The 12,197-nt window shown below is 40.4% G+C and overlaps 1 protein-coding gene across 4 annotated transcripts in view; it reads right to left on the bottom strand.

Moving 5' to 3' along the window:
* Nucleotides 1–12,197, bottom strand: part of GPAT3 (glycerol-3-phosphate acyltransferase 3) — a 67,167-nt gene that overhangs the window by 15,306 nt on the left and 39,664 nt on the right. For all 4 annotated transcript variants that reach the window (XM_027600585.1, XM_027600584.1, XM_027600583.2 and 1 more), the window contains 2 exons: nt 8,999–9,073; nt 1,072–1,161 (listed from right to left, as the gene is read on the bottom strand). In XM_027600585.1, the coding sequence (XP_027456386.1) occupies nt 1,072–1,161; nt 8,999–9,073 (165 nt within the window). The remainder of the gene's footprint in view (nt 1–1,071; nt 1,162–8,998; nt 9,074–12,197) is intronic.

Here is a 12,197-nt window from a genome sequence, read left to right as displayed (position 1 = left end):
CCATTTGGCCTCTAGGCCCATAAGTTAGTTTGCCGACCCTTGTCATAAAGTTCAACCAGTATTCAACTAATTAAGCAAAGTAGTCTTCATAGGCTCAATACAGAGAAGAAAGAGAACCAAATGCATAACAACTTTAGCATGCTTTCCTTAAAATTAGAAGCAATTCTATATATAATAAGTTGTGAACTCTCTATGTAATTAAATCACCTTTTCTGTAGATAGTATCTCTTCTGACCACAGTTCTACCAAAGCATTTTCTTCTACTCCTCATCCCAAAAACTCACAGCTCAAAGAAAAAAAACGTAATTTTAGAAATTTAAGGGGTCTTTTATGTCAATTACACATGGTAAAGCCAAAGGAGATAATGTCTCCCTTCCACAAATGAGATAGAAAGATCCAGTCAACAAAAAAGAGGGGCTTTTCTAGAACTTTTGAAACAATGAAATCAAATGTAAAAAAATAAAATTGGGTTAAGAGCAAAGTAATTCAAAAGCAATCAAAATTACTTCAGTCAGCTAATACCTTCAGTTAGCTACCATTCTCCTCTATGGTTAGGGGTGAGGGAAGCCAAGTGTGGTGTTATGTCTTAAGGCTCAGTTATGGAACGTCAGAAGTGGCGGGACTGAGACTAGAAAGCAGGTCTCAAGGCTTAAAGGCCCACCCTCCTTCCCCCACACTACAGGCCTGTCAACTGCATCACTTTTTACATCGACAGACCCAGTTCACACCCTGACTCTGCCATGAACTAGACAACCAGTCCCAGAGCTCCCCCTCTTCGCCTGCAGGACAACAGTGCCTGTCCCGGGGGATGACCTAGGAGAAGCACAGGCCTGGTCTGCACACCAGAAATGCCCAATTATTAAGTGTCATTACATTATTATGTGGTTCTTTCGACAAATGGATGGCTTTTTAAAAGATTTTTGTGCAAAACCATCATGTCTGTGACACTCTAAGCAGCAGGGATGAGCATACTGGAAGTACGCTGACTTCACCTGCTTCCTGCACCCACAGCTGTCAGTGGCAGGCTGGGTTTACGAATAGAAAGGCAGGTGAAAGCCCGCAGACACTCACTTGTTATGATAATGAATGGTACCGGAGAGGGCTCGCACACAGATCCGGCAGCACGTCAGGTGGACCACTTCACTCAGCCAGTTTTTGAGGCTGAAAGAAAGAGAAAACAGTTCATGGCACAGTCGTGGGCACTCCTAGGAAACAATACAAAAAAAGCTTCAGTGTGCTCCTTCCCAGTAGCATACACTGTTCTGAAACACAAGCACAGTTGACTTCTTAAAGTCTCATTGAGGCACTTAGGACAAAACTCCAATGGAAAAATAGCTCCCACCCAACGAGATTATCACGATAAATTCCTGACCACAAGAAGCTGAAGCATCTTTGCTCTCAGCCTGGTGAGCCTGAACATGTGTAAGACTCTCTTGCTGGGGGCAGAGCAAGATGGCGGAGGAGTAGGAGACCTGGATTTCGTCTGGTCCCAGGAATTCAGCCAGATAGGGATCAAACCATTCTGAACACCTATGAACTCAACAGGAGATCAAAGAAAAGAATAGCAACAACTCTCTGAACAGAAAAGCGACCACTTTCTGGAAGGTAGGACATGCGGAGAAGTGAATCCGAGGTGATATTTGGGAGGACAGATGGCAGGGGAAGGGGACTCCATCTGCCGCTTCTGGCAAGTGATAGAGCCGTGGAGCACAAAATCGGAACTTTTAGAAGTCGGCTCCGCGGAGGGACGTCGCTCCAGTGGCTAAGTGGGGGGGGGGGGGGGGAACCCTCACGGGACAGTGTGGTCTCAGGACCCTCGGGGTCACAGAAAGACCAGGGGTGCCTGAGTGTGGCAGAGCTCCCAGGTATCGGAGCAGGGAAGCCGGCTGCAGAGACGGAGCCGAGGCGCGGGCTCTCAGCCCGGGGTTGCCATAAACCATGATCCACAGCACAGTCAGGCCAGTGCTCCTACAGCAGGGACCCAACAAGCGGCAGATCTGGGGAGACTCCTCTTCCTCCCCCGGGAGGAGTGGTGCGGGAGCGCACCGCAGGGATCTGCTGGGTTTAGAGACTCCACACTGGGTCGTGAGCCAGAGATAGAAATGCTCGGTCACAGGCCAGGTGAGCATGGAGTGCGGCCGGAGACTGGGGAGACGGGAGTTACTGACTGCTTTTCTCTGGGGGGCACACTGAGGAGTGGGGCCCTGAGTTCTCATTTCCTCTGGGGTGGAGATTGGGAGGCCGCCATTTTCAATCTCGTCCTCCAAAGCTGTACCGAGAGCTTGCAGGGAACAAAAGCTGCCAAGAGCAAACCTGAGCAGATTCCTTAGCCCAGACCGGCAAGGGCGGGGCAATTCCGCTTCCGGCAAAGACATTTGGGAACCATAGCGACAGGTCCCTCCCCAAGAAGATCAGCAAGAACAGCCAGCCAAGACCAAGTTTACCAATCAATGAGAAAGCCTAGGGGAATACTGCACATAGAATTCATGTTTTTTTTTACCATGATTCTTTAGTCTTTAAAAGTTAATTTTTTTTGAATTTTTCTTTTTCCCTTTTCAACCAAAATCTTATCAATCCCTTTTTTAAAAAAACATTTTTATTTTTCATTTTTAGAGTCATATTCTATCCCTTCATAGTAGTTACCTTTATATTTGGCATATATATATATATATATATAAGTTCTCTCTTTAAAATTTTGAGATACAGTTTCTTCTAACAGATCAAAATATACCCTAAATCACTAGTGTATGGCTTTGTTCTAGTCTCCTGCCTGATCACATTCTCTCCCTTTTTTTTCTTTTTTTTTAAATCCTCTTCTTTTTCAAACAACTTCTTATCAATTCCTTTTATAAAATCTTTTATAATTTTCATCTTTACAGTCATATTCCATCCCTTCCTCGTAGTAACCCTTATTTTTGTACACATATAAGTTTTCTTTCTTTAAAATTTTGGGAGGCACTTTCTTCGACCAGACCAAACTACACCCAAAATCTAGTGTGTGGCACTGATCTATGCACTGGCCTGATCATATTTGATCATACTCTGGGTTTTTTTTGTTGTTGTTGTTGTTCTGTTTCTGTTTGTTTTTATCTTTTTTTTTTTCTTTTTTCTTTCTTTCCCTTTCTTTTCCCCCAGTTTCAGGTCTTTTCTGATTTGTTTAGAGTATATTTTCTGGGGACGTTGTTACCCTGTTAGCATTTTGTTCTCTCATTCATCTACTCTCCTCTGGACAAAATGACAAGATGGAAAAAATCACCTCAACAAAAAGAACAAGAGGCAGTACCAACTGCCAGGGACCTACTCAGTATGGACATTAGTACGATGTTGGAACTAGAGTTCAGAATGATGATTTTAAAGATACTAGCTGGGCTTGAAAAAAGCATGGAGGTTATTAGAGAAACCCATTCTGGAGAAATAAAAGAACTAAAATCTAACCAAGTTGAAATCAAAAAGGCTATTAATGAGGTGCAATCAAAAATGAGGGCTCCAACTGCAAGGATAAATGAGGCAGAAGAGAGAATTAGCGATATAGAAGACCAAATGATGGAAAATAAAGAAGCTGAGAAAAAGAAAAAACAACTACTGGATCACGAGGGCAGAATTCGAGAGATAAGCGATATCGTAAGACGAAATAACATTAGAATACTTGGGATCCCAGAAGAAGAGGAAAGAGAGAGGGGGGCAGAAGGTATATTGGAGCAAATTATAGCAGAGAACGTCCCTAATGTGGGGAAGGAAACAGGCATCAAAATCCAGGAGACATAGAGAACCCCCCCTCAAAATAAATAAAAATAAGTCAACACCCCAACATCTAATAGTAAAACTTACGAGCCTCAGAGACAAAGAGAAAATTCTGAAAGCAGCTCGGGACAAGAGATCTGTAACCTACAATGGTAGAAACATTAGATTGGCAACAGACCTATCCACAGAGACCTGGCAGGCCAGAAAGGACTGGCACGATATATTCAGAGCACTAAATGAGAAAAATATGCAGCCAAGAACACTATATCCATCTCGGCTGTCATTGGAAATAGAAGGAGAGATAAAAAGCTTCCAGGACAAACAAAAACTAAAGGAATTTGCAAACATGAAACCAGCCCTACAAGAAATATCGAAAGGGGTCCTCTAAGCAAAGAGAGAGCCTAAAAGCAGCATAGACCAGAAAGGAACACAGACAATATACAGTAACAGTCACCTTACAGGCAACACAATGGCACTAAATTCATATCTTTCAATAGTTACCCTGAATGTAAATGGGCTAAATGCCCCAATCAAAAGACACAGGCTATCAGATTGGATAAAAAAACAAGACCCATTGATATGCTGTCTGCAAGAGACTCATTTTAGACCCAAAGACACCCTCAGATTGAAAGTGAAGGGGTGGAAAATCATTTACCATGCTAACGGACACCAAAAGAAAGCTGGGGTAGCAATCCTTATATCAGACAAATTAGATTTTAAACCAAAGACCATAATAAGAGATGAGGAAGGACACTCTATCCTACTTAAAGGGTCTATCCAACAAGAAGATCTAACAATTGTAAATATCTATGCCCCTAATATGGGAGCAGCCAACTATATAAGGCAATTAATAACAAAAGAAAAGAAACACATCAACAACAATACAATAATAGTGGGGGACTTTAACATTCCCCTCACTGAAATGGACAGATCATCTAAGCAAAAGATCAACAAGGAGATAAAGACTTTAAACGACACACTGGACCAAATGGACTTCACAGACATATTCAGAACATTCCATCCCAAAGCAACGGAATACACATTCTTCTCTAGTGCCCATGGAAAATTCTCCAGAACAGATCATATCCTAGGTCACAAATCAGGTCTCAACCGGTACCAAAAGGTTGGGATCATTCCCTGCATATTTTCAGACCACAATGCTTTGAAACTAGAACTCAATCACAAGAGGAAAGTCAGAAAGAACTCAAATACATGGAGGCTAAAGAGCATCCTCCTAAAGAATGAATGGGTCAACCAGGAAATTAAAGAAGAATTAAAAAAATTCATGGAAACCAATGAAAATGAAAACACAACTGTTCAAAATCTTTGTGATGCAGCAAAGGCAGTCCTGAGAGGAAAGTATATAGCAATACAAGCCTTTCTCAAGAAACAAGAAAGTTCTCAAATACACAACCTAACCCTACAGCTAAAGGAGCTGGAGAGAGAACAGCAAATCAAGCCTAAACCCAGCAGGAGAAGAGAAAGAATAAAGATCAGAGCAGAAATCAATGAAATAGAAACCAAAAGAATATTAGAACAGATCAACGAAAGAAGGAGCTGGTTCTTTGAAAGAATTAATAAGATTGATAAACCCCTGGCCAGACTTATCAAAAAGGGAAATGACCCAAATTAACAAAATCATGAAAGAAAGAGGAGAGATCACAACCAACACCAAAGAAATACAAACAATTATAAGAACCTATTATAAGCAACTACATGCCAGCAAATTAGATAGTCTGGAAGATATGGATACATTCCTAGAGACGTATAAACAACCAAAACTGAACCAGGAAGAAATAGAAAACCTGAACAGACCCATAACCACTAAAGAAAATGAAAGAGTCATCAAAAATCTCCCAACAAACAAAAGCCCAGGGCCAGATGGCTTCCCAGGGGAATTCTACCAAACATTTAAAGAAGAATTAATATCTATTCTTCTGAAACTGTTCCAAAAAATAGAAATGGAAGGAAAACTTCCAAACTCATTTTATGAGGCCACCATTACCTTGATCCCCAAACCAAAGACCCCATCAAAAAGGAGAATTACAGACTAATATCCTTGATGAACACAGATGCAAAAATCCTCACCAAAATACTAGCCAATAGGATCCAACAGCACATTAAAAGGATTATTCACCACGACCAAGTGGGATTTATCCCTAGGCTGCAAAGTTGGTTCAACATCCACAAATCAATGTGATACAATGCATTTATAAAAGAAATAACAAGAATCATATGATCCTCTCAATAGATGCAGAAAAAGTATTTGAGAAAGTACAGCATCCTTTCTTGATTAAAACTCTTCAGAGTGTAGGGATAGAGGGTACATACCTCAATATCATAAAAGCCATCTATGAAAAACCCACAGTGAATATCATTCTCAATGGGGAAAAACTGAGAGCTTTCCCCCTAAGGTCAGGAATGCAACAGGGATGTCCACTCTCACCACTGCTAGTCAACATAGTACTAGAAGTCCTAGCCACAGCAATCAGACAACAAAAAGAAATAAAAGGCATCCAAATTGGCAAAGAAGAAGTCAAAATCTCACTGTTTGCAGATGATATGATACTTTATGTGGAAAACCCAAAAGACTCCACCCCAAAACTGCTAGAACTCATACAGGAATTCAGTCAAGTGGCAGGATATAAAATCAAGGCACAGAAATCAGTGGCATTCCTATCCACCAACAACAAGACAGAAGACAGAGAAATTAGGGAGTCAATCCCATTTACAATTGCACCCAAAACCATGAGATACCTAGGAATAAATCTAACCAAAGAGGCAAAGAATCTGTACTCAGAACACTATGAAATACTCATGAAAGAAATTGAGAAAGACACAAAGAAATGGAAAAACATTCCATGCTCATGGATTGGAAGAACAAATATTGTGAAGATGTCAATGCTACCTAGAGCAATCTACATATTCAATGCAATCCCCATCAAAATACCACCAACTTTTTTCAAAGAAATGGAACAAATAATCCTAAAATTTGTATGGAACCAGAAAAGACCTCAAACAGCCAGAGGAATGTTTAAAAAGAAAAGCAAAGCTGGCGGCATCACAATTCCAGACTTCAAGCTCTATTACAAAGCTATCATCATCAAGACAGTATGATACTGGCACAAAAACAGACACATAGATCAATGGAACAGACTACAGAGCCCAGAAATGGACCCTCAACTCTATGGTCAACAAATCTTCAACAAAGCAGGAAAGAATGTCCAATGGAAAAAAAGAGAGCCTCTTCAACAAATGGTGTTGGGAAAATTGGACAGCCACATGCAGAAGAATGAAACTGGACCATTTCCTTACACCACACACAAAAATAGACTCAAAATGCTTGAAAGACCTAAATGTGAGACAGGAGTCCATCAACATCCTAAAGGAGAACACAGGCAGCAACCTCTTTGACCTCAGCCGCAGCAACTTCTTTCTAGAAACATTGCCAAAGGCAAGGGAAGCAAGGGCAAAAATGAACTATTGGGACTTCATCAAGATAAAAAGCTTTTGCACAGCAAAAGAAACAGTCCACAAAACCAAAAGAGAACCGACAGAATGGGAGAAGATATTTGCAAATGACATATCAGATAAAGGGCTAGTATCCAAAATCTATGAAGAACTTCTTAAACTCAACACCCAAAGAACAAATGATCCAATCAAGAAATGGGCAGAAGATATGAACAGACATTTTTCCAAAGAAGACATCCAAATGGCCAACAGACACATGAAAAAGTGCTCAACATCGTGCAGCATCAGGGAAATCCAAATCAAAACCTCAATGAGGGCGCCTGGGTGGCTCAGTTGGTTAAGCGACTGCCTTCCGCTCAGGTCATGATCCTGGAGTCCCAGGATTGAGTCCCCCGTCGGGCTCCCTGCTCAGCGGGGAGTCTACTTCTCCCTCTGACCCTCCCCCCTCTCATGTACTCTCTTTCTCTCTCATTCTCGCTCTCTCAAATAAATAAATAAAATCTTTAAAAAAAACAAAAACAAACCTCAATGCGGTATCACCTCACACCAGTCAGAATGGCTAAAATTAACAAGTCAGGAAACAACAGATGTTGGCGGGGATGCGGAGAAAGGGGAACCCTCCTACACTGTTGGTGGGAATGCAAGCTGGTGCAGCCACTCTGGAAAACAGTGTGGAGGTTCTTCAAAAAGTTGAAAATAGAGCTACCATATGATCCAGCAATTGCACTACTGGGTATTTACCCCAAAGATACAAATGTAGGGATCCGAAGGGGTACATGCACCCCGATGTTTATAGCAGCAATGTCCACAATAGCCAAACTGTGGAAAGAGCCAAGATGTCCATCAACAGATGAATGGATAAAGAAGATTTGGGATAGATAGATAGATAGATAAGATATACACAATGGAATATTATGCAGCCATCAAAAAGAATGAAATCTTGCCATTTGCAACGATGTGGATGGAACTGGAGGGTATTATGCTGAGCGAAATGAGTCAATCAGAGAAAGCCATGTATCATATGATCTCACTGATAAGAGGAATTCTTAATCTCAGGAAACAAACTGAGGGTTGCTGGAGTGGTGGGGGGTGGGAGGGATGGGGTGGCTGGGTGATAGACATTGGGGAGGGTATGTGCTATGGTGAGTGTTGTGAATTGTGCAAGATTGTTGAATCACGGACCTGTACCTCTGAAACAAATAATACATTATATGTTAAAAAAAAAAAAAGAAGAAGAAGATAGCAGGAGGGGAAGAATGAAGGTGGGGAAATCGGAGGGGGAACCGAACCATGAGAGACGATGGACTCTGAAAAACAAACTGAGGGTTCTAGAGGGGAGGGGGGTGGGGGGATGGGTTAGCCTGGTGATGGGTATTAAAGAGGGCACGTATTGAATGGAGCCCTGGGTGTTATACGCAAACAATGAATCATGGGACACTACATCAAAAACTAATGATATAATGTATGGTAATTAACATTACATAATAAAAAAAAAGAGAGACAGAGAAACCAGGAAAAAAAAAAAGACTGTCTTGCTTTCCGTGAGTCCCTCGGTCCGTTTTCTTTCTTTCCTTCATTTCCCCTTTGAAAAACAAGTTCTCACCATATATAGGAAAGTGTGATGGCAAATCAAATACAGACTATGAATATGAAGTAAGCCAAATTTTAGTAAGTGTATCGAGGCCATAGATTTGCTGCAATATGTAGGGATCAAATATTCTTCTTGTGGACACATCTAAGAAAAGTGACAATCCTATTTATGGCTGAGTGGAAGGGAACATTTCACCTGCTGTCTGGCAGCTGTCCAACCAGTGTAGTTCCTATAACCAACAAACTGATCCCAATGAAAGCCAAGGTGACCCTGAAAGAGAAAAGAAAAGGTAATGCAAAAGTTAATCGCACAGTAAGGGGAAAAGGGAAATAACCTAAAAGTTCGTAAATAAGTTTTATTCTATCTACAATATGGAATATGGTGCTGCCATTAAAAGAATTGGGTAAATCTATAGATTCTGACATGGAAGAATGGTCCTGGGTACATTTTGAGAGGAAAAAAAAAAAGCAAAATAAATTTCAAAATAACATGTAGAGTGTGATACCATTTTCGAAATAATAGCATATAACTAGTTTATAGATGCACAGAGAAGGCCTGGAAATTTATTCACAAAACTATCAAACTCAATCTATGTAATCATCCAAGGGTTAAACAGGCTAGTGAAAAGAATAAATTAAAACACTTGCCCTTTTGCTTTTCTGAATTATTTTAATATTTTTAAATATACTCATATTAACTTCTTGTATATATAAGAAAAAAGGTTTATGTTGTATGAAGAACTCATGTGAGGTTGAAAGTAATTATCTTATTTTGTCCAGGATACACTGGTGGGCATAGTATGATTGTAACTATCTTCCAAAGGTCTAAAAATAACTTGTTTTCCTGTGGTTTTTTAATGACAGGGGGAGGTACGATTCAAATTTTTCTCAAAGGAATTTAAAATTTAGAGCAAATAGCAAGAAAGGCTCTTTCATAATAAGAACACCAAATTATAGCACCATGCAGAAACCCTTTAATGCAAATCTGTTGTCCCTTTGTAGGTCCATGGTAACTCAGAAGTTAGTAACAAGTTGACTGACAATACCTCTAATTCCACAGACACTTTCCATTTTTGAAAGTGTCGAATCACTTCAAAAAGAAAATATTTTCAGAAATGTACGTAGAATTACACAAAAAGATGAAATTGAAATTTAAAATCTTTCAAAATAAATGGGGCTTCCTTATAAACACATTGTTAAGGTGTTAAGCCTCATTAAAGTCTTAAAAAAAAACACAACAAAAACCTTGTTAAAGTCTTGGTTTAAGACCATGTGACAGAGCAATCTGAAGGCCAGATTCAGTTTTCTTTCCATGCAATATTTTCATGCTAACCACAGAACAATAACTAAATCACTGTTTAAATCTCATCCACTAATTATGCAAAAGTTTTAAAACATTTTCCTACCTTGTCTTAATGAGAATCATTTGTTCCGAACACACTAAATCAGAAGGGGTTACATTTGAACATGTTCAACAATGGGATCAAAACTATTGGAAGTTTTTATTTGCTAGATTAACAGGCCAGAAACTTCTGGTTTCCAGTTTAAGTGAGCCAACCTGAGAGCTCTCATAGATGTCACAAGTTTTCAGCCACAGTCTGTTTTTTTTAGGAGTTTTACTGAGATAAAATTTACCTATCATACAATTTACCCATTTAAAGTAGGCAATGGTTTGGGGCATATTCACCGAGTTGTACAACCATCAACATAATCAATTTTAGCACGATCTGCTTTTTGAGTGTTCACTTTGTAGCAATGGCTCATCTTATAAAGCATTTACGGAGCAATTCTTTCACACTAAAGAGAATGGACTGAGAGTAGGAGTCTTAATTCTTCTATTGCCTTCTTCTTGGGTGCTTACATTACTGGATTTTCCTACATCTGTGGTTTCTTTGCAAGAATCTACTATGTTACTTCTTTAGTTTGTGAGCGTTACGAGCACTAGTTTAATCTAAGTAGATAAAAGAATCATAACACCATTTGCTGGCACCCACAACAGGTGAAAGCTAACCGACAAACGAGAGCATCTCAAATACTCGGTCTTGCAAAAATCCTCACTCTTCCCTCAGGTGGCCTTGGATACAGTGCCTGACTCATGGGCCAAGTGCAGATGTAAGAGCTAATCTATATCGTCAACTTTACTGAAGTTGCATTTTTTTTAAGAATAAAAACAGAATAAATGGAAGCTCTAATTATAAATAGCCTAGAAATGTCTAATAAATAAAAGCTCAAATATTTCCTTCATGCATATCGATGGACAGTCTTGCGCACGTTCAGAGTACATGAACTGCCCCCCCCCAGTTGGGGAACACTGACTTAAGGTTCAAGCAAAAGTATATGTGAAACCCTGAATTTCATTTTGTTATCACAGCTAAAATGATTCCCAAAAGACATACCATGCCCTGACTAGCAAACTGGCAACATGGGCAAAAAAACCAAAAAAACAAAAAAACACACACAGAAAGAGCTTAGAAATATGCCTTTGCCTATACTTAAGCAATCTCTTCACTTGTAATAAACCTAAATGAGGCAAGTATAGGCCCCCCTGGGGATGGTCAAATGGTTTCAAGTCATGTGCAAATTTGAGGTGGCTAATTCAATTGCCTGGACAGTTCTATTGAGAGGGTGCCAAGGCTATGTCCAGGGAAGTGAAGCAAGACCATCAACAGCAATATTGTGACTGGTATACATGCCTCCTACCTGCCATCACCAGGCTGGACACACCTTGGCCACCAGTGCTCCACCCCACTGCCCAGCGTCACCTCTGCTACTCTTATGTTCCCCATGGTGGCTCCAGTAAACTGCACTTGAAAGTACCTCCTCATCAGGCGGCATTCCAACTCAGAACCAGAAGGGGACACAGATGGCGAACTTTTTTTTTTCAATTAACGTATAATGTATTATTTGTTTCAGGGGTACAGGTCCGTGATTCATCAGTCTTACACAATTCACAGTGCTCACGATAGCACATACCCTCCCCAATGTCCATCACCCAGCCACCCCATCCCTCCCACCCCCCCTCCACTCCAGTAACCCTGTTTGTTTCCTGAGATTAAGAGTCTCTTATGGTTTGTCTCCCTCTCTGGTTTCATCTTGTTTCATTTTTCCGTCCCTTCCCCTATGATCCTCTGTCTTGTTTCTCAAATTCCTGGTATCAGTGAGATCATATGATAATTGTCTTTCTCTGACTGACTTATTTCGCTTAGCATAATATCCTCTAGTTCAACCACGTCGTTGCAAATGGCAAGATTTCATTCTTTTTGATGGCTGCATAATATTCCATTGTAGATATATACCACATCTTCTTTATCCATTCTTCTGTTGATGGACATCTAGGCTCTTTCCATTGTTTGGCTATTGTGGACATTGCTGCTACAAACATTGGGGTGCAGGTG

Source organism: Zalophus californianus, chromosome 2, assembly GCF_009762305.2.
Source record: "Zalophus californianus isolate mZalCal1 chromosome 2, mZalCal1.pri.v2, whole genome shotgun sequence".
NCBI lineage: Eukaryota > Metazoa > Chordata > Mammalia > Carnivora > Otariidae > Zalophus > Zalophus californianus.
Note: the sequence above shows the minus strand (reverse complement) of the source record. Positions and strands in the feature narration are given on the sequence as shown.